The sequence below is a fragment of the Simochromis diagramma genome, unplaced genomic scaffold, assembly GCF_900408965.1.
Source record: "Simochromis diagramma unplaced genomic scaffold, fSimDia1.1 OVJJ01000387.1, whole genome shotgun sequence".
Taxonomy (NCBI): Eukaryota; Metazoa; Chordata; class Actinopteri; order Cichliformes; family Cichlidae; genus Simochromis; species Simochromis diagramma.
In genome coordinates this window covers 9,738,870-9,761,763 of record NW_024387152.1, presented here as the reverse complement: position 1 = coordinate 9,761,763, position 22,894 = coordinate 9,738,870, and the positions used below count along the sequence as shown (strand labels likewise).

General features: G+C 40.3%; 1 protein-coding gene across 1 annotated transcript; it reads left to right on the top strand.

Moving 5' to 3' along the window:
* The first annotated feature begins 1,202 nt into the window (after positions 1-1,202).
* On the top strand, positions 1,203-21,599 carry clcnk (chloride channel K). Its single transcript, XM_040048173.1, has 20 exons — positions 1,203-1,499; positions 1,594-1,749; positions 3,622-3,753; positions 3,877-4,005; positions 5,556-5,695; positions 5,817-5,894; positions 7,366-7,441; positions 7,964-8,089; positions 10,094-10,178; positions 10,476-10,577; positions 10,792-10,876; positions 12,645-12,797; positions 13,383-13,452; positions 13,606-13,716; positions 14,004-14,220; positions 17,943-18,073; positions 18,474-18,544; positions 19,158-19,238; positions 20,794-20,880; positions 21,135-21,599. The coding sequence occupies exons 2-20, from the start codon at positions 1,599-1,601 to the stop codon at positions 21,171-21,173; spliced, it is 2,064 nt and encodes a 687-aa protein (XP_039904107.1). The 5' UTR covers positions 1,203-1,499; positions 1,594-1,598; the 3' UTR covers positions 21,174-21,599.
* The last annotated feature ends 1,295 nt before the right edge of the window (positions 21,600-22,894 follow it).

The window sequence follows — 22,894 nt, the reverse complement described above, 5'->3', positions numbered from 1 at the left end:
TAACAGACTGCGGCTGTGCTTGAAGGTCATAACATGTTTTCATTCATTAACCTATCGTATTTCCATGAAAACATAGCTATGTAGGCAGAAGTCATTTGTCGAGATTGCTGTAAGCAAAACATTTTCAACCTCAGTTTATCACAGAGAAGCAGCTCTCCTCAGCCTCACAAAGAAAATAAATGGAGGTCATTTAATTTGTGACTTTACTCTCAAATAAAGCTTTATCTATATTTGCAAGTGCATTCATTTTCAGCTTCAGGATTCAGAAACTGTAAGGAATAAATTGATTGGTTTATTCACTTATTTGACAGCGAGGAAAACTTCTCAAGTCGGCAGCAGTCATTGTTCACAAGAGTAAAGTAGCGTCTCTCGGTCTGGCTCTCTAGGAACCTCAGTGTGCTGTTCCCATGGAAACAAGTTTTATACTGAGTAAATTGTGTGTGTGTGTGTGTGTGGGCGGGGGGGGGGGGGTGCATACTTTACTTCAGTTTTTTAAAACAAAACAGATGAAAGAATAAATTGGATGTATAACTGATAGCCATTAACTTAGGGCTGATTTAAAGTGTGTGTGTGTGTGTGTGTGTGTGTGTGTGTGTGTGTGTGTGTGTGTGTGTGTGTGTGTGTGTGTGGGTGCGCACACATGTGTATGTGTATTCCAGGACTGAACAATGATTACTTTGACCTTCAACAACCTGTTGAAGCTAAACCTGCATTTCCTGCAAAGTTTGGGACATTAAAAGAATTCACAATGACAGTTTTGTGCAAAATGTTTTTTTCTGGTTCTCAGGGCTTTTAAAGACAATCACTCTTCTAAGCAAGGTCATAGTTTTTTTTTAATTGCAATTCTTGCAGTTGTAAAATTATTGCAGTAACAAAAGCTCAGATTAAAACTGATTTTCAACTGACCTACCTTCAAGTTTATATTTCCATATAATGTAATGTAATGTAATCTAATCTAATCTAATCTAATCTAATCTAATCTAATCTAATCTAATATAATATAATATAATATAATATAATATTCTGTTTTTGTTCTTAAAAGTTGGACCATTAAGTTATTTGAAAAAGAAAAAAAAAAGAAAATCATTCATTTTACATTTGTAAGTCATTCAATTACAAAACCTCTATGACCTTGGAAAATAGACACTGAATATCTAATATATATAACAAATCGCAATTTTTAGTTTAACCAGTTAAATTTATCAGATTTTAATAGCTAAAGTTATCAGATAATTCATAAATTACACAGTGGAACATATATTTTAAGCATATTTTGTTTTACCTAAAAGCTGAATATCATGCACGTCCAGACAAATGAAGGGCACATACCCATGTTCCCCCAAAGAGTTAATATTAGCTACCCTTTCAGCCGTGACTGCCCCATCACCTTAATAATAACACATTAACAGAGGTCAGTTGACAACCAGCTACCAGTTTGTACGTACTACACACAGACATTTGTCTGTAACACATCATACTACTTCAATTGGGGCTTGAAGGTAAGTCTGCTTGTCTTACATGTAAGTATTTTATCTTCATTCAAGCAGCTTATTTGTAATTGCATTAGTCACACTGCAATGCAAACACTTCAAGGCAAAATGAAGAGCCCGGATGAGCCTCGAAGGAGTAAAGCGGATGGCGAGAACAACAACTGGGAGCAAGAAAATCAATCGGACACATCCCATAATAAGAGCCCGCTCCTTTCGGATCCATGGAAACCATGCAGACGGCACCGTGCTGTTGTCAAAGGTCAGAGTGACGTTGGAAAATCGTTATAATCTGATCAATACTGATGCAATCAATCTATCTGAGAGCAGCCATGTGCAATCTTAATCAAGTATGTAGTTTTACGCTGGAGCTCCAGTTTGGTTTGACCTCAATCTGAAAAGTCATACATTGATCAGAATCTTGAACTCAATAACAGAGTTTATTGATAAGCTATTATCACATCTTTTAAATATGTATTTTCTGCTCTAAGGACAGGGTGCAACACTGAATCCTAATTACTGATTTGATATCTTATTAATATTCAGTTCTCATACCCAAGTATAATCGTTTGCTGTTATATTTCATACTATACATCTGGTGATTTAACTTTCATATTATATTTTTATACTTCTGTTATTTCAGTTATACTAAACTGTCATTTGATTTCATTGTTACTTGTGTATCCAACCACAGAGCTGCGCACAATCCTTGTTTTTTAGATTCATGCAAGGCTTGGGTCAGGTCACTTAACTTGAAACAACAACTACAGAACCACTCGTGCTAATACTGAAGTAAGTAAAAGCATTCTTTACTGCAGTAGAAGAACAAATGCTAGTGCTAAAATATTCCTGTTACCTTTACACAGATATATGTGATAGAAACATCCTCCAAAGAGCTACTTTATACTTTGAGTACATTTCAGATCCTGTACTTTTTCACTTGTATTTGAGTAAAGAGGTTGAATCAGTACTTCAGCTTTTTCTGGAGTGTTTTTTAGCACTAGTGTCTGTAGTTCTACTTAAGTACAGCATGTTTGAACATATTAGTGTTTGTTCTGATGGGTGCTTACTTCAATATTAGCTTATGCGATTCTGTAGGTGTTGTTTCACGTTAAGTCATCTGACTCAAGCCTTGCACAAATCGAAAAAAATAAGGATTGTGCACAGCTCCATAGTTGAATACACAAGTGTGGGGGAAATCTGTCTGTCCCCTGTGTTCTGGAAGAGGCACCCTAGAACACGTCAGCAGCCCGAAGGCCCGGGCGATGGTCGGTATCGTTGGCGTTCCTGCAATCCAGGGGCTTTGCAGGATGATCACTGCAAAGTCCTCTGCTGGCTGGGTGTGGCTGGGGCAGCCAAAAAGAATGCCATCCAGGCTGTGAGTGAAGCGGCAGAGAAAGCCACAAGGTGGCTGTGGATTAAAAGGGCTGATCCGTTGGTAGCTACTGGTATGCAAGTCAAGGCCTGATCACCATCGGGTGGCTCACCTGAGCGAGGGTCTGTGATGTTGTGAGACCCAAAACAACTGATTACCCCAGGATACACCACTGAGGGAATGGGTTAAATGCAGAGAGGAATTTCCCCACGGGGATCAATAAAGTATACCTTATTATTATTATTAACCTCTTAAGCCCCAAGCCTACCTGATCTCCTGCCTTTTGCCTCCGTATCAGGGGGCGTTGGAGCTTAAAGCGCTATACAAATACAGGCCATTTACCATTTAAGAGGTTAACTCCAAGTGGACAAACAAAAGTAGAACAAAACAAGATGAAGAAAAAAAAATATCCTTAGTTTTGGCCTATTTTTAATATGATCATTTATGTTCAATACTTTGGGATGCTCATACTACTGTGAGCCAAGTGTTTGTATTTTCAGATTGTTTTGTACAATCTAATTCAAAGGCAACAACTAGAAGGCTGGAATCAAACAATGCAAACTAACCTAAAAGATTCAAACCTACTCTGGAAACTGCTGAATCGAAACTGAACTGAATCCAATCTGATGAAAAATGTAAAACTTTAATGCTCCACAGCTTTCCAAGTAATTGTGAACTTTACCTTTTAACTTTACCACCTCTGTAACATCTCAGCACAACGCTGTTGCTCTGACATGCTAAACCTTTTTGGTTCCTTAGAGCTGCTGTTGAAGCTGAGGTGTTGTCTGGGAACAGTGTGTGGGATTGAATGGTATGGCTACGCTGCTCTGGGTATTTTGACTGCCATCCTCAGTTTCCTCATGGACCTCAGTGTAGCGAAGCTGCTGCGAGGTGGATACAGACATACACACACACACACACACACACACACACACACACACACACACACACACACACAAGCTAAGTAAGCAAAGCACACAAATAATCAGTGCTTCTCTCTCGTGTCTCTTGCAGCTCACCAGTGGCTTTATACGATGCTGGAAGGAAATGTTTTGCTGCAGTTTCTCTGCTGGACTCTTTACCCAGCATGCATTTGTGCCATTGCATCATCATTCTCCCACAACATCTGTCCTTTCTCCACAGGTCTGTTGAGCAACAAGCAGGAAACATGATTAGTTCAGGTGTTTTTTCACAGGCTGTGCTGCTTTTCTCTGTATTCTGAGAGCATGGCATTGCAACCGTCCAAGTCCACAGGTGAAGAAAGAGGGAATTAGTTTTTATTTTAAGTCTCAAAGCTATCTTAGTTAGATTGTGGCTTGGGGGATAGTGACCCTTTTCCAAAATTAACCACACACTACAAACAAAGCTCTAGCAGAAAACACCCCTTCCTTGAAACGTTCTTCAGTATGCAATTTAGTTCTGTGAGAACATTTTTAATCAACAAGCTTACCTAAAACAAAGGTGTCCATGTCAAAACTGAAAGAAAAAAGCAAAACTATTTGTGTCCAAAGATGATGTTTATAACTAAAAAGACTTGATTTTTCTTTACAACTCATATCATCAACGCCTCATAATGCCTCTAGATTCAGACTCGAATGTATTTATATTATTTATACTATTTATTCATACTTTTAATTCAACTTTAACATAAACATACAAAACAATAACACTAATGATATAGAGGTCTCAAACACTTGTTACAGGGTTAAAAGTCAATAGAAAGTGATTATTATTGTGAACAACAGGAACTACTACAGCACGAAAAACTCTCCATATATTTACATGCAAACCTGATTATTGTTGTAAGACAGACTTGGAAAAATTGTGAGCCCATGCATTAAAGCACCAGTTTTTTTTTAGATGTGACAGCTAAGCAAACACTGAGTCTCTACCAAATGTGGATGTGTGTGAGCTGATGAGTATTGCAGTAGCAAGCTTTTGCCATTCATTCACTTACAAGTGATCATTACCGTGGAAGTTATGTAGTGTTTGGCTACAACATGGCATAAGATTAGAAAGGCTAATTATCCAAGATGATTTTGTGCGGTCACACCGTAACATGAAAGGACATTCAACCTTTTTATCTTCATTATAGTCTTAGAAAAAAGATAAATGAGCACAAATGAACGTGAACATTCATTTTTCATCACCCACTTTTTCTCTTGGAAACGTCTTTCTGTCTATCTAAAATAAATGGTATTGAAAAACAGTCAAATGAGATATGAAGAAGTCAACTATGATATTAGCAGTCTCAGAAATCTTGTATGAAGTATGAAGGATGTAGGATAAAGCATATCTAAGGGACTATGTGTTCTATCTGTCCACCGTTCGCAGTGCAGCTCTGTACTGTAGCCCAGCGGTCCCTCTGGTCTCTTACTTGCAAACAAAGCAAACAAGGAGACATCTCAGCTGAACCATAAAAAAGGAGAAATTGGTTTGATTTATGCAACCAAAATCCGCCTGTGCAGATATAGCCTTTACAATCAAATACTGAAACACAGTTCATCTTCAGCTTGCCTGTTTTGTGTTGATGGTCTTTTTAAGTCCCAAAGAAATCCTTGCCTTGCCGTTCCCCTCTATTTAGTTATTCAAAAATCATTCTTGCGTATTCACCTATAATAGTCTTTTTTGCCTTTGTGATTGCTTTTGTACCTCAAACTCAATCTTGTAATCCCAATTGTTTATCTTCTCAGGCTCAGGGATACCAGAGGTGAGAACCATGTTGGCGGGATTTGAAATGCCGCATTATTTGTCTCTCACTAATTTGTTTTCCAAGTTCTTGGGCCTCATCTGTACACTGGCTGCTGGCAGCACTGTTTTCCTGGGCAAAGTGGTAAGATGACTCAGCATGTCTTTTTGCTACTCAGAATGCACAGCAGTAATGTAATCATTTTGCTAATGGTGTGTTTTCTGATTTGTTGTGACGGTTCTGTATATTTACCTCGAAACATCAGGGTCCATTTGTGCATCTTTCCACCATGGTGGGAGGTTACCTGAGCAATCTCTGCACTCTCATACAACGTGATAAGAAGGTAAAGCACAGAGAAGTAACTAAAAAGGATGCTGTACATTAAAACAGTCTGTGTATGTTAGAAATAAAGCACATTTTAATTCAACTTTTTTGATATTTAAGCCCAGAAACCTTTCAGTTAAAAAAAAAAGAGAAAAGCTTTGATAAACACAAGTACCACATCAAGTACCAAACACCAGGCAAACAAAGCCAGAGATGATTTAGTGGCACAGCTGAAGCTCAGGTGTTAGAGTAGGTAATCTACCAATCACAAGGTCATTGGATTAATCCCTGACCCCTCCAGTCCACCAATCCAAGTGTCTTTGCACAAAATACAGAACTTTTACTTGTCTCCAAAGCAGTACGTGTGCTTAGGCTTAAATAAATGTTTGATCGGGTGAATGACACAGTTGAGTGAGACAGAAAGTTGAGTGCTCAGCACAAGTGGAAAGGTGCTATATAAATCCATTTAGTGGCTAAAAGAGATTTAGAAGTTAGTAAAAAACAAAAGGAGTGTGAACACTGGATGTCATCATTTTGCTGTAAATAGGACCCCTAATCTGTTTGGACAAATAATTCTGACTCAGAATCTATTTGCCAATCCATCTTCATCTCTGTCTGCTTACCTCATTGCAACACATTTAATCCTTGGGTTAAGATCAAAGCCTAACTGCAAAGCCTAACAGATACCTGATAATGAAAGTGCTGAAATAAGTGCTAAGTGAAATAAAAGTAAGTGATGCATAAATAAAATACTAGAACTTGTCTACAGTCTTCCTGGACAGTCTAGAAATATTAATCGCACAGCAGCCCATTATTTGTCAGATAATTCCATTAAAAATGCTCAAAAGGACGCAAATGTTTTTCAGAGGTCCAGATCAGTGCTCAGGTGAAGCCTTGCCAAAATGCGCTAGCTGTAAGTGGCCAGTGTCATCTTCCACCTCTCAGCCAAAGCTGCCATAAGCAAATCATGCAAACTTCAATCCTCATGCAGTTGTCCTAAATGAGAAAATTAGCGATAAAAACTAAAATTGCTTCTTGTTTCAGGTTGCAAACATTTTTGGTTTATACTTTAAATTTGGGCGTTTTAACATGATGGTCTATGGAGGACGACTCATTTTTGGAGCCAGCCACGAGTGGCCGTTTGAGGAACTGCAGCTTTTGACACATCAGAAAAAATGAATCACATCGAAGGACTGAAATAATTCCAGTAAAAACAGAGTCACCTTTACAGGAAACACAATAAGAGAACATAGGCTCCCTACATGCTTGTTAAGGCCTGAGTGATGTCTAAATGTTAAGAGCTTTGCGTTTGATTCTTCCACTGTTTGGAGGCCATGTTATTTGAATCATAGCAAGGGACCTCAGATGGGCTCAGACGGGGTGTGAAATGCTTCTCTGGAAAACAATAAATGAAATCCTGCTACGTTCTTTAAAGCATAAAAGTCTAAAAAAAGAGACAGCACACACACTACAGCATGTGTTTCTTGTAGGAAAAAGCAGCTGGACAAATGTTGGTTGTATCTGCCGGGGTCGGGGTAGCCAGCTGCTTCGGAGCTCCCATTGGCGGTGAGAAAGCCAGGTTGAGCTTTACAATCAATAACTTTTTATGTATCTGCTCACAGCAAATCTGTTTTTCGCACAGTTACTCAGGTAATGCTCTTTTCTGCCTTTGATTTCCCTTTTGCATGCTTCACAAAGTTGCTGTTCCCTTTTATCCTCCCTCAGCCCTATTTGGTCCCCCATCGTGTTTGTATATGTTCCTCCCTCACCTCTTCCTCCTTTGATCCGCCTAATATTTTGATCTTCTTACCTCCATTTCTCTTTTGCATCCTTGCTGGAGGTTCATTGCCAAAGGTTTGTGCTTGAAGGATAAGCTCAAAATGTCACAATTTACATAAAACAGCAGGGGGTCTGTTAACACCTGAAATATACCCCTATTTCTGTTGGCACAGATGCAGACAACACTATTTATTACAGCCTTCCAAAGATTGTACTGTTTAAAGTAGAAAGGGCTACTGCCGTCGCATGCAAAATGTCATCTGCACCTTACTCTTATTCCTTTGTGTCTTTGCTCCTCTTCCCCTGCAGGTGTGTTGTTCTCTGTGGAGGTGATGAGCTCTCACTTCGCCCTGAGGCATTACTGCCCATGCTTCTTCTCAGCAGCCTGTGGGGCGTTGACCTTCCGACTTTTAGCAGTGTGGGGTGGAGATGGAGGTGATGGATGCACTAAATACCACTCGCTCCTTTAATAGTCTAGAAGTAGATGGTTTACTTTAGAGTCACAGAAAAAAAAGCCAAATAAAGCCTAGAAGAAGAAGAAGGAATTCCCTCCAAATATGGAAAATTATTGTGTTGCAGTGGCCAAAAAAAGAAAAAAGAACACAGTTCACTCAATCAAAATCGAAATATTCTAAAATGAGAAGCTTAATATGAATGCGCGCCTTGTTTTTCTGTATCAGTGCTTGGGGCAGTGGAGCTGAAACAGATGTCAGAGAAAAATGTTCAACAGTACGTCGAGTAAGTGGTTCAGAGGGTCCAAATCTATTAATTATCCACAGCCTTCCACCAGACAGCCAGACAGCCAGACAGCGTGTTGATTCAAACTGGATCCAAACACCAAATTCCAGCAGGGAAGGGTTAGGGTAATAAACTTGCTTTCCAGCAGCTAACAGCTCAATAATCAGGCCACAGTAACAGCTCCTCACAGCAACAAGGCCAAGATAATATGATGATAATGACTGAAGAGCTGAGATTTTACTGAAGTCAGACTTACAAGGACACTGTGCTATTTCCTTTTTAAAAGCTGGACCACTTAACACCAACAACTGCGTAGGAAAATAATGACATTTTAAACATGTGTCCTAGATTATACTGGGCCACCTACACGCTACACCTACATGAGCGCTCAGCTGTAGAAACACAGGACATGAAGCTCCAACCGCACAGTTTTTATGCTGATGTTAATGTCAGAGAAGATCTGGAAGTCTCCAGTTACTGAGTCAGCAGAGCGTTGGACACTTTTTTTTTTTTACACTGTGTGCCTTTAGTACTTGGTGACGCTGGTTTCCACTGTGCAGTAGTACCATTGACAGCTGATCATGTCATGGTCCTGGGTTGCTGTCCCAGTTTTTCTAAGTTAAGGATCTCTTAGTTTTGGTTATTTTAATACTTACCGTTTACAGTTGCTTTATGTTTTCCCTCGGTTTTTCCTGGTTTCGTTTATATTAAGTTATTGTTTCAGTTCATCCTGCCCGTCTCAATCTCTGTGTTTGGTGTTGCTCGTCTTGCCACTTCCTGTTTTATTTTCATAGATGTTTGTCCCCTGTGCCTTGCTAAAGGTTCTACTTCCCTTGTCATCCCTGATTTGTCCCCACTGCTTTTCCCACCTGTTTCCCTCTAGGCTCATGTCCTTTTATAGTTATTGTCTCAGTAACCCCTTGACCTTTGCCCGGTCGACCACAAAGTCTATCCACTCCCAGAGTTTTCTGTAAAATCACTCCTAGTGGCTCCTGGTTATTTGCATTGTCTGGCTTTACTTTCTGCTTTTTTAGCATGTTTTCCTTTTACATTGATCAGCATTCACTTCCACTTAAGCATCCAGCATCCACTTTGGAGGAGCGTTGGAATTCAGTGAGCTCTGCAGAACGACTTGTTCTCTTACCAGTGTTTGTAAAAGCAGACTGCGTGGATAGGTGCTTGATTTTTCTGAGCCTGTGGTAACTGGGCTGAAAACACCTGAATTCAAAGAAGAGACTGTGTGGCCTGTTGCTTTGTCTACATGACAGCAGCTCCTTTACTGCCTGCAGTGCACCAATAATCCACCAGTGGGCAGAAGATGTATGTCACTGCAGCTTTTTCAGAGGCCTATTGATCATGTTGACACATGGATCTCTCAGAAACCCATGTGCCAGACTGTCTGACATAAACAGACTCTCCATCTCTCTCATGGTATTTATCATGAAGATGTCTCATGTTGAAGTAAATCCTTAATTAAATGAAATATTTTCTTTTTTTAAATTCTGATTTTATTTCTTTCTGTTGTCAGTAATGTTGACAGCTATATAATAACTCGCCATGTCAAACATCAACTTTGGCAAAGTTATTTAAGCTGGCAGACTGTAAAATCCAATACATTTTGAGTTCAATAATGTGAGGGATTATTAAATTTGAAAGGCTGTGGGGGAGATTGAAGTGATGCAATTTGTTTTATGTCCACAGAGACTCTCCAGGCCTTGTTCAGAACTAATTTCCCCGATGCTTTACCTTTCTACCCGCTGGAAATTCTGCTGTTTGCTTTCTTGGGGTAGGTTTATTTTGACAGTATCTGCATAATCAAACAGGTCCTCTTTTATTCTCTGTCTGACAGATAATCCCTGACTTCTGGCATTCGTATTCATATCAGTCACAATGAAAACCAGCTGTTTTTCCTGCTGTACCAATTAGCATTCCAATTTTTTTAGTCTCATCTCAACCATTTCCTCCTCCTCCTCCTCCTTCCCATGACTTCTCCAAGTGTAATGACTTCCGATAGTCTGTTGCTGCCTGGATTAAAATTAGCCTCTCATCTCTCACTGTGGTTTGTGTCACTGTCTGAAAACAGGCTGCTGTGTGGGGCTGTGAGCTGCTGCTACCTCTTCTGCCACAGGTGGATCCTGCGTTTCACTAAAACAAACCCAGTTTTCGCCAAGATGCTGACGACAGAGTGAGAGCTCTTTGCAACCTGAATTGTGCTGTAAAATCTGGTTGACAATTTATTTGCCTTTTTCTCCAGATAGAAGCAAACATTTGTCGAGTAACACACTTTAAACCCCTGAAAGCATGGACTAGAGTAGATAGGAAAACATTTCAGGTTATTTAGAAGTCGGACAGACAGTTTTAAAAGCTAATGGAATGAACCAAATGCCTGTATTTTGCAGGAAGGCTCTGTACTCAGGCATGGTTGTCTTCTTCCTGGCATCACTGACGTTTCCCCATTTTGCTGGTCATTACATGGCTTCTAAGGTGGGCATCAGCAGCATTTAAAGATATAAACACTGCAGTGAGTCACGCTGTTGCTTTCGTCTGAATGTTCCTTCATTATAATGCACTTTATTCTGAGTCACTCCCGTGTATGCTGCCTTGCTCTCATCCTCCTATAAATTGTAACTATTAATCCACAATTATAGTCTGCAACAATTTCACCGCTCACTCCAACACTTGATCTGAGCCTGATCAGATTGTTTAACTGCATTACAAGCTCAAACACTTTGTTTGTGTTTGTCATTACTTTGCTCTTCCTTAGACATTATTACACTCACCACAGAGGCTTATTTCACTTTTATTTCTGTCAGGGTGTCAGCTCACAATATCTAATTCTATCTCAGTAACACATAACTGAGATTTTTGGCGCAAAGCTTCTTGAATAATTTCCCAGTTCTAATATAAAGAAGAAACTTTTCTTGTTTCCTAATTCCATTTAAAAAGCTCTGATTGACTCTGATTGCTGTTTTTTTTTTTCTTCAAATCATAATAATCCCATTAAGCTAGCAAAGACACTAATTGATGCCGTTGTTGAATATCATCATCACATCAGAATGAATATCAGCATAGAAATGCTCTTAGCAGAGGTAGTGCATCTGAAAATGACGGTCATGTGCACGTGGACACTGGCCTGTTTTGAATCAGTCTAAACCAACAGGTTTGTGCAATCTGCATACCATCAGCTACAGCTCATCCATGTCTCTGCAACAGGAAACATGTTTACCTCCACGTGAAGTGCCCAACAGGAAAATGCAGGAAAATCTTTCCAAAGTGTTTCCAATCGAGTAAAAAATAAATTTATAAATTAACAAATAGATTTAAAATAAATTTTATAAGAAGGCCTTCATCGTTTGTTTGCATGCATCTGAAGCAGATCTAAAAAATTTTTATAGGGTACAAACAAATTCAGAAAACATTGATGAGCCACCGCTTAATTATTCCATGAAAAACTACCAGATTAGGCAGCAGCCCCGGTTCAGCTCGAACATGAGGCCCTTTGTTTTTCCCCGACTCTCTGCCACCTTTGCTGCCTGCTCTCCACTGTGCTATCTAATAAAGGTCAAAAAATTAATGTTAAAAAATATTGGTACACACAGTTTACATGCAGATTTGTGCAAACTAGTGGTGTGTGCAAATTTTGGTATCCATCCAATACCAAATACAGAGCCAGAATTCCCGATACGAACACTGATATCAATACTTTTAACTTAAAGGCAGCTTATGTAGGGAAGAGCAGCGTGTAATGAGTTATGAGATGAATCATCGTGAATTTGCATTTTCTGATTTTAACAGCCACTAAATCTGTGGTTGTAATTAGAGAAGACAACAAAGCTCATACTTCAGCTTTTCGTGTATTTTGAAACTGGGGTTTTTAAGACCTGGAATGCAAATGTGCCTTTTTATAAAGTGCTTTGGGTCAGCTTTTGCTGTTTAAATGTGCTATAGTTTATAAGTAAAATCGACGTGACAGTCAACACGAAAAAGTTCAGATATTTTTCATAATGCCTGATTGAGTTATATTTTTTATTTCTTAGAAAATAATTTAACACAATTCCTACATGTTGAACTTAAAGGATAGAAACAAAGTATCGATCCGATACCAACACCAGCGTTACTGTTGATATCTGGATCGATCCGCCCAGCTCCAGTGCAAACGCACTCTTTGTAAATGAGGACCAGTGTGAGCATCAGTCTGTTTTTGTGTCATAATGTGAGGTAGTAATACTAATATCACTAATCTTTTAATCAGTACACCATGAAGGAGCTCCTCACTTCTTTCCTGGATAGCAGGCAGTGGACCTCACAATCCCACAACACCTCCGAGCAGCTGCAACCTTTGTTGGAGTGGAGCTCATCAGGGACTTCTGTCTACTTCTCTTTGGTTTTCTTTCTGCTCATGAAGGTACAGCAATGCAAAGGTCAATGAAATCATCTTTTTATCTGTCTAGGAATCCTAAGAAGGCACCAAACTCGGCTGCGACTCCTCTTGTTCCTCTCTGCTGGGTCACAGCGACCCATAATTGGAATACAGTAATTGACATTTTCACAATAGAATAGGCAAACTAAAGGCTGTTTAACCTTTGAGGATGAAATGTCTTGTGATGCTTGATGCTCAGTCATACCAGCACTGCGGGTGGAAAGAATGGGTTTTTGACCTTTAACAGCTATTAAAGTAATAGCCCAGTTACTGGTTTTAATCAGTCCCATTATGTGTCCACACATCTCTTCTTCTCATTTGTGTTTGAAGCAGACAGAACACCTTGGAAACGCACAAAAAAGAAAATGAGTTTAAAAGAAAATTTCTACACTGAGAACAGCTTCTGATAGTCACTTTAGCAGGAACCAATGAGCAGTTCTCTCATTTCTACATTTAAATGTGAAACGCAAATGCACATAATGGAATCATTTGTGCATAAATGAGAGCAGTGCAAACACAGCCTGATGTGACTCCTCTGGATGCTCTGTGTCTTTGTCTGTTGTGTCTGAGATGTGGATGTTGGTCCTCGCCTGCACCCTGCCTCTGCCAGCTGGATACTTCATGCCAGTGTTCATCTATGGTGAGTGTTTCAACTTTAAATTTCAATATAACAAGTCCGTCTCACTGCATCCCCCATCTGTAGGAGTGAAAGCCGTCTTTTGCCTAAGCTAACATGGCAAAGCTACTAAGTAAGAAACCCTTTCTTATTGGTCGTTTTGTTTCTCTTTTCCAGGGGCAGCTATTGGCCGTTTGATTGGGGAAGGAGCCGCTTATTTGTCTTCCACTGGAGTGACTCCAGGCCAGCAGTGGGCTTCTGTAAACCCAGGAGGCTACGCACTTGCTGGTAGAAAAACCTGACCAGCTGTAGTTTGGTGCTAATATTTTACACTCGCATTGACTTTTGCCTGAATGTTTGAAAGGGACAATTTTGCCTGCATTAATCAGTTTACTTCAAATTTTGCTAAACATTTTCCTAGAGCTACAATTTGAACCCAGTTTTAGCTAATAAGTTAATTTCTATCATCATCATGCCTTTCAACTTTTTAAGTTTTTAAGTAAATTTGCTGAAATGTGGCATTAAATTTAACAAAGCAACAATTCAAAGTGTATCGTATGGTTTGTCTGCTTTAGGTGCAGCGGCCTTCTCTGGCGCTGTCACACACACTTTGTCCCCAGTTCTCGTGGCTATAGAGTTGACTGGTCAGTTCACCCATGCTGTACCCATCCTCCTGGCAACTCTGCTGGCCAACGCCCTGTCACGCTCTGGACAACGCCCATCTTTCTATGATGCCTTGTCCATCAGCAAGAGGCTCCCACACCTTCCCTCTCTGAAGAAGGCAAGTCCTCAGTAAGTAAACACAAAAGGCCGTCTGACAATCTGTAGTAAACCTCTGACTGTGGTGCTGATTGTGGGTTTTTTGCATCTAGCTGAGCAGTGTGTGTAATAACATTATATTAGTAAGAAAGTCATATCAATGTATAAGGCATGAAAATGTACACTATTACTGAATTCTAGCCAGAAATGGGGAAATGTGTGAAAATGTGAAAAAAAATGAATACAAAGTTTATATTAATAAAATATAAAGTTTGTTTTAGTTAATTTTAGGTTTTCTCATTGCTGTTCAAAGCTTGTTTTTCAAACAGTGTTTCACAGTGAAATATTTCATCAGTTGATGTTTGGATCCTCCGACTCTGAAGTTATGCCGAGTATCAAAAGTTTCAACAAAACTTCAGTCCATGACTGAAACTATAAAACTATAAGGAAGCCAACCAAAGTGTAAATAATCATACAACTAACACTTTTATGTATGGCTGTATATAAACTGCTTAAAAAATTAAAGGAAGACTTTTTAATCAGAGTACAGCATCAAGTTAGTTGAACGTCTGGGATATTGATCGGGTCAGCTGCTTTGGTGTTATTGAGTTCCAGGAGACAGACAGTTACTCTAGGAGAGCTGACAGGACCGTAGAAGGTCCTTAAACCATTAGCAGGACTGATGTCTGCTCGTTTGACAGAACAGGATGATCACTGCCATAGAATACCAGAATTGGCAGGTCCACCACTGGCGTCCTGTGCTTTTCACAGATGACAGCAGGTTCACCCTGAGCACACGTGAAAGGATCTGGAGAAGCCATGGAGAAAATTATGCTGCCATTAACCTCATTCGGCATGACCGGATTGGTGGTAAATCAGTGATCGTCTGGGGAATCATGTTCATGGAGGGATGCTCAAACCTCTACAGTACAGGCAATCTGGACTGGCACCAGATCTGGGAGAAGATCCCCCAGGACACCAGACATTGTCTTATTAGGAGCACACGCCGACATTGTCGGGCTTGCATGCAAGCATGTGGGGGTCATATAAACTACTGAGTACCATTTTTAGTTTCTGCAATGAAATTTGTGCAAAATGGGCCAGCCTGCTGCAACATTTTTGCACTTTGATTTTAGGTATGTCTTTGAATTCAGTCCCCTGTAGGTTGTATTTTAATTTCCTTACTTTCATTCCAAGCACATTATCCAGTCCATATCAATGCATCCAGCACGACTTTTTGATGTGTTTTGAAAGAGTTCCTTTCATTTTTCACAGCAGTATAGTTGGGGAATGGCTGCAATCACAGCATTGTAAGATGGCGAAAGATGTACCCTTAGGCCCCCTCCTCGATTCAGAGATGGTCTTTCCCTTTTCATGTAAATGGCCTCCTTGACTCCGCGCTCAAACCAGCGTTCCTCCCTGTCCAGGATGTGTACATCCTCATCCTTGAAAGAGTGTCCACTGGCCTGTAGGTGTAAATAAACTGCAGAGTCCTGGCCTGACGAGGTAGCTCTTCTGTGTTGTGCCATCCGCTTCGCCAGAGGTTGTTTGGTTTCCCCGATGTATAAATCCTGGCAATCCTCCTGGCACTTAACGGCGTACACTATGTTACTCTGTTTGTGTCGGGGGACCCGATCCTTGGGGTGGACCAATTTTTGGCGCAGCGTGTTTTGGGGTTTAAAAGCCACAGAGACCCGGTGTTTAGAAAAAAATGCGTCTCAACTGCTCCAATACTCCTGACACATATGGGATCACTACAGGTTTTCGCTTGGGCAGCGGTTGTCCTTCTCTCCTGGATCGGCTGGAGCTTTCTTTAGGTGCCTTCCCAGCTTTGACAAACGTCCAGCTGGGATAACCACATTTACTCAGGGCCTTCTTGATGTGCTGTTATTCTGCCTCCCTGGCCGCTGTGTCAGTGGGGATGGTGTTCGCTCTGTGTTGTAGCGTCCTGATGACACCCAGTTTGTGCTCCAGTGGATGATGAGAGTCAAACCTTAGATACTGATCCGTATGCGTAGGTTTACGGTACACGTCAGCTTTTAGATGTCCCCCATTCCTGATGGAAATCTCGCAGTCTAAGAAGGCTAACCTGCCACTTTTCATATCCTCCCTGGTGAATTTGATGTGTCGGTCCACCGAGTTAATGTAATCCGTGAAATGTAGTACGTCCTAAGATTTAATTTTCACCCAGGTGTCATCCACATATCTGAACCAATGGCTTGGTGGTGTTCCAGGGTAGGAAAGCAAAGCCCCCTTTTCCACTTCTTCCATGTACAAATTGGCCACGATGGGTGAAACTGGGGAGCCCATGGCACACCCATGTTTCTGCCTGTAGAACTGACCCTTGTATGTGAAGTAGGTGAAATGAAGACACAGTTCCAAAAGCAAACACACTTGGTCGATGCTGAGAGTGGTCCTGTTGCTGAGGTTGGGGTCATCCTGTAATCTCTTACGGACTACCTCCAACGCTTCCGTGACTGGGATGGAAGTGAAGAGAGATGTAACGTCGTACGAGACCATGGTTTCATCTGTCTCAATAATGACATCTCTCGCCTTCTCAACGAAATCCAGGGTGTTCTGGATGTTTATAAGATTGGGGAAACCTGCAGTCAGCTGAGACTGAAGAAGTCACTTGGATGAGTGACGAAACGTTTCTCCCACAAAACGCTACATCCAGATGAACAGAATCAATTTTTGGAGATTTACTTTCCTGGATGATTGAGAATGCATCAAGACGTTTTAACCAATCAACAATCAACAAACCTGTCTCGCCTACATTCTGATTCCGAGGAGCACAGGCAACCATCAGAATCAAAACACTCACAACAATGAATTTAATCTTTTAACCAAGTCAGTCACAAAAAACACAACAGAAACTCATCATGACAACCCACACTGACAATATCTGGAAACTGGGCACACAGGCTATGAATGTCAGTAATCATATATCTGCTAAGAACTGTAATTAGAATGAAAATCCAAATGAACTCAGATTTAACAGAGATTTATGTGTCTATACTTGGATCATCATCTGTTTGCCACCCACACAGGATATCAGCCCTTAACCCTCAGGCTCAAATTAAGTTTTTAGTTGCTAATGCACAACCAAGTCCTGCAGTGGTACTTCTGAGTAAAAAAAACTCATAAAATATGTATGTGGGGTAATCAGGTTGTTAGTTTTTAACTGTTGCAAATCGGCAACGCCTGCCTTGAGAGGGCTAATGCTTTCTCATGCTTAATGCTGTCACACTTTCAGATATATTTTATTTCTAACCTATAGCACGTTTAAACAGCAGAAGTTGACCCAAAGTCCCAGAAACCCAGTTTCAAAATAAATAAAGGCTGAAAAGTGTATTTTGTCGTGTTAACTAATAATCAGATCGATACCGAAATCGACAGTATCACACAGGACTAACAGATATCATGACACGACTTTGGTAAGTTCAGACAACGCATGGATCAGCCTATGTCTGTCAGATGAAGTGTTGTTGGAATAACAAAAGGTCTTCTACATCACTGCCCTGACAGCAGCAGCTGTACTGTCTGACTTCCAACCAGCTCTTATACAACATGCATCCTGAGTATGAGGGGTGGAAGTGATCCAAATTCATCAGTAAAAGCAGAGCATTGCAGTTCTCCTTTATGCGTTCCTGTTTATCATTTGGCAGCCGCTATTATGCAATTTCAGAATTGATCATTTAATTTAAGCACTGCTGCTTTTTCTCCAGGTGTGACACGATTCATCTCTCTTGCAGGCTTCCATCCACACCAGTCGGACAGGTTGCGGTGAAATCGGTGCTGCTTCAGAAAGCAGCTGGGCCAGTGGAGGCTGAGCAAGCTGTCAGAACCAGCACTGAAATGCAAATCCCTGTGGTAGACTCCTACGGTGAGCGGACAAATGTATTTGATCATAATTCACTCCAATAGTCTGCCTATATTATCTCTTCTTCATTTTATTGCTTTTAAATTTTACATGCATGCTGGTCTAAAGCACACGCACAGGTATGACATCTCAAAGATCAACTGAAAGTAAAATAAAATGATGAAAAATTGTAGCCATCTTAAAGGCTGCAGCAGTACAGCTTCATAAAAGTGCTTCCCCGAGAAGGTGACAATTATGAGAAAATAGTCAATTGGGCAGCTGAGCCTTTCGGCAGCAGTTTCACGGATGAATTTTTGTGTTTGGAACAGATGACTCAAAGCCACTAGAGAGCTGCGCGCACTTTAAACTGCAGCACCGACTTTGGCAAAGAAAATTGATTTTTCTCTCCTCTGTTTTGTTGAAGAGTCGCAGATTTTGCTGGGGTTTGTCCTGCGATCAGAGCTGCTGACGTTCCTGCGTCGCTGGAAGACTGAGGTGAAAAGGCTGAATGGAGACAGAGAGTTCACTGGGGGGGGGGGGTTAAAAGCAGCCATTTAAAAAGCAGAGCGTGCCTGTGCCATCCATTTGACATTGACTGAATGTGAAACAGCTGGAAAAAAAGATGATTGAAGTAGGATGTGCTGGCAGGACTGCGAACTGATGGAAGAGCTCATTTCATGACAACTCACATCCACTTTAAAGGATTTTCCATTCACAGAAAAATACTTTATTTTATTTTATTTTTTTAGAGGATTACGATAAACTGTTAAAAGTAGGAAATCAGTTTTTCAAGAAAATGGAACCTACTGGTATTAATTCCAGGTCGTGCTTAGCTGTGAAACTCCAAAACAATGTCTGCCCAAAATGTTGACTGTATTGTAATTACAGAATTACATTAAAATTTTCTAGTTTCTAGTGTTGTTATGCAAGTACAATTTAAAATCAATCAAGGCATTTACTTGACTTACTTGAGTTTATACCATGAATATTTTTCTTAACCAATTATAATTTGAATAAATAAACATTTGATTTTGTATATTTCTGTTGCATTTTACTCCAAATTACTGATTCATGTTTATGAGCAATAGAAAACCGTGTGTGTGTGCAGAGTCCGGAGAAACATCTGGATGAAGGATGCTGCATTTACCAAACCTCCATCGTGATATCACCTCACAACACTGTTCAGGAGGTAGGGGCCCTTTGTTAAATGGAACTGGCAGCGTTACCAGTCATTGATTTAAAGCAACAGTTGGCCCAACAATTGCAAGAAATACTGTTTATCACTTTCTGAGAACTGGAGGATGATGCACACTTTCCAAAACACAAACCGGGAGGCAGTTAGCAGAGCATAGCATAATCAGTTGGAAACAGCTAATAACTAATGAGCTGTTTTATTCACTGTTTTATTCCATTTATGCACAGACTGAAATTGAAAATAAAAGCAACTGGAGCTAGCTTAGTTTTGATATATTTAGATATGAGTAAAACACTGATGCAGTCTGTCTCTGAAAATGGACCTATCTGGTCTCACATCTCCTGCTTCTCTTAAGTAATGAGCAAATTTTCTGAATGGATAAACTGAACTGTGTTAACTCTTTATCTCTGTCTATCTGATCCTCTCCACTAGCTCTTAGAGTGCCTCAACCATCTGCCACACTCTTCATCTCTCTCCACCTGTTCTCTCTGCTGTTGTTCTCCTAAAAAGAATGCAGTCAGAATGCCAGAAAATCTCACTTTTTTGATGATTAGATCACAAATATAAATACAATAAACCTTTTTTTTTTAATGCACAACACTTTTATTCAAGCAAGGAGCAAAACTCATGAGATCATGAATCTCTTTTGTGAGCTCAGGTTTGTCTCTGGCAGGTGAACTTGCAGTTTGCGCAGAGGGTTTATCTTGCTGGGTTGCAAAAGCATCCTCTTCCCTTCCTCACAAAACCTTAAGTTGTAGCAGAGGCTGTGGCACGTGTGCTTCACTGACTCATCGGCCGCTACAGCAACAGGAGACTACACTTCCTCCACCTTCTGGCATTGCCTGCTCCTTGTTGCTGTCACCATCTTTTTTCCTGCAAAATATTTTTATACCCACAGCAAACCAACCAATCAAACAACCAGCAACCAAGTGCCAACAGTTAAAAGCCCTGTTAACTGGTGCTCTCTCTCTCTCCCTCTCTCGCTGCACACTCAAACAAAAAGCTTTGTAGCCAATTAGAGTGAAGTAGATGTTTGAATTGCACACAGCGAACCCAAATCCTTGTGTTTCTGATCAACAATATGCAATTATTTTGGGGGACTTGCTAGACTTTTTTTTTTTTAAATAAGCAGGCAGCTGTTCTCAGAAATAATAACCCCCACTACACTGCTTAACAAATGATAGTGGACAGATACTGTTGGATTACATTACCCTAGCACATAAAGAGCAAGATATTTCTCTCGTTAAGTTGGAAGAGACAAAAAAATGAAGCCAAATGAGAGCAAATTAAAATTAGATTCAACAGATGGCTGAAAAACACTCTAAACACTCAGTTACTTAAATATGTGAAGATAAAGACAGTCTCATCCACAGGGCATATAATTAAAAAAAAAAAGTCTTCTTTGCAACGTATCTGACAAAACAGTGGGGAAGAAACAAAACAGCGACAACAACAAAAACCCTGCAGTTTCCAGGACATCAGATGAATATTTATGATCTCATCTGAGAAATTGCTTTCATTAACCCTTTTTTCCTCTGCGTGTTCTCAGGCCCACAGTATACTGAGTTTACTCGGATCCCAAACCTTGTTTGTTGCAGACGAAGGAAAGCTGGTCGGGCTTATCACGTGGCCAGAGGTAGGGAGTGTTTTTGTGTACTTTCACCCATGCACAGATGTTACCTTCAACATGCACGTTTTTGTCACATTCCCATGTTCCTCAAATGAGCTTTACTTTGTGCAAACGAGACCACGTCCTTGTATGGATTTGTTAAAATTATGCAAAATTATCTCCCAGCAGGGCGCTGGGAGAAAATAGCTACTTATGGATTCAAAGCAGTCTCATTTGTTCCTTACCTCCATCTCTTCCTCCTTCTCCCTTTTCTCCTCCAGATGAAGAGGATATTAGAGGACTTGGCCAAAGAAATCTGAGCGACATCACAGCGACATCATCACGTCAGCACATCCTATCAAAATTTATTTTAAATAAACATGTATCCGTCTCTGCCTGATTAGCTCAATAATGATGTAATTTCTCTAACAATATTTGCACACCAAACTATACTGTTATCACCTGCAAACTCCTGTGAAAAACATTTATCAGAGCCTATTATCTTTCATTTTTATTTTTGTAATTAGAAGGATCTCGTCCATTAAGCAGATAGCACACAGTCTCATTTACTGCTTTGCACTTTGTCTCACAGTAAAATTGTAAGCACAAAGAATATTAACCAGTGCTAATAAGAAGAAAAACAGTTTTAAAATGTATACAAGTAATAACAGTCAGTCTCTGTTCAGTATATATTAGGTCCTGTGGGGCGCAACTGAAAGTTATGTGACCATGCATCTTAAATAATAACCCAGGGGCAGCCATGTTTTTTTTTCCCTTTGGGGAGGGGGGTTGGAGGGGGGGGGGGGGGGGTGTCTTTTTGCAAGATGAGGCTTCCTTGAAAATACACCCAAATGTTTTTGTTTTTATTTTTTGCTTATTGCATTTTTTAAGGGATCAGTGTAGTGTATCTTTGGTAAAGAACTGGGCGGATCAATCCAATATATGATAAGATACTTTGTTTCTATCCTCCAAGTTCAGTGTGTAGCCCAATGAATTGTGTTAAACAAAACATGCACTATGAAAAATGTCTGAACCTTTGACAGTCACGTCTGTTTTATTTACAGCCCACAGCACATTTAAACAACAGAAGCTAATCCAAAGTGCTTTCCAGATGGGCACATTTACATTTCAGATCTCCAAAAAAAGTTTCAAAATACATAATTGCCCCTTGGGGATAAATAAAGTCTTGGCTCAAGAGTTGGCAGTTCGTCCTGTAATCGGAAGGTTGCCGGTTCGAGCCCCGGCTTGGACAGTCTCGGTCGTTGTGTCCTTGGGCAAGACACTTCACCCGTTCCCTACTGGTGGTTCCAGTGTCCGGCAGCCTCTGTCAGTGCGCCCCAGGCTGGCTGTGGCTACAATGTAGCTTGTCATCACGTGTGTGTGAATGGGTGGATGACTGAGCGTGTAAAGCGCTTTGGGGTCCTTAGGGACTAAGTAAACCACTATACAAATACAGGCCTTTTACCATTTACCATTTTGGATTCTGATGAAAAGCTGAAAGCTGTGTTTTATTGTGTTAACTTGTTAAAATGTGTTCAGAGTTTGCAAATCGATGCTTCAACTCATAAGCTGCATTTATAAGTTCAAAGTAGCAATATTGGTGTTGGTATTAGTAATCGATACCAACATTTCAGTATCACACAGCACTACTTTGGTACACTGACCTATGATTTCTCCTGTGACTTGTATCTATGAGAGGTAATTTTGAAAGTTCAGAAGTTTCAGACTTGGGGTTGTAAAATCAAAAAGCTTGTCCTGATTTAAATTTGGTTCAAGGTCTTCCTATAAGCCCCTGGGCTGTTTTCAGCATGGCTGCTATTTTTAAACCTTTCAGTAGAAGTCCTGTTCTGAACATTTGTACTTATGTGAGCCAGACCTCTATGCTCATGTGACCAAAAGACCTTTTCATTGCACATGTGCCATATATTACGCTGCCACACCTCAAGGTTCAGATCGTTCCTGCTGAATTTTTTTCCTCAGCCTCTTTGGGCTGTTATATTACAACTCTGCACTGACAGCCTAACACGAAGCCCTTGGGCTT

What these genes read in the sequence shown, in the direction of transcription:
- clcnk (XM_040048173.1), top strand. Translation starts at nt 1,599, where the DNA reads ATGAAGAGCCCGGATGAGCCTCGAAGGAGTAAAGCGGATGGCGAGAAC. An exon ending in TGTAGCGAAGCTGCTGCGAG is followed by an intron (nt 3,754 to 3,876) that starts GTGGATACAGAC and finishes TGTCTCTTGCAG; the next exon opens with CTCACCAGTGGCTTTATACG. An exon ending in AGGAGGCTACGCACTTGCTG is followed by an intron (nt 13,717 to 14,003) that starts GTAGAAAAACCT and finishes TGTCTGCTTTAG; the next exon opens with GTGCAGCGGCCTTCTCTGGC.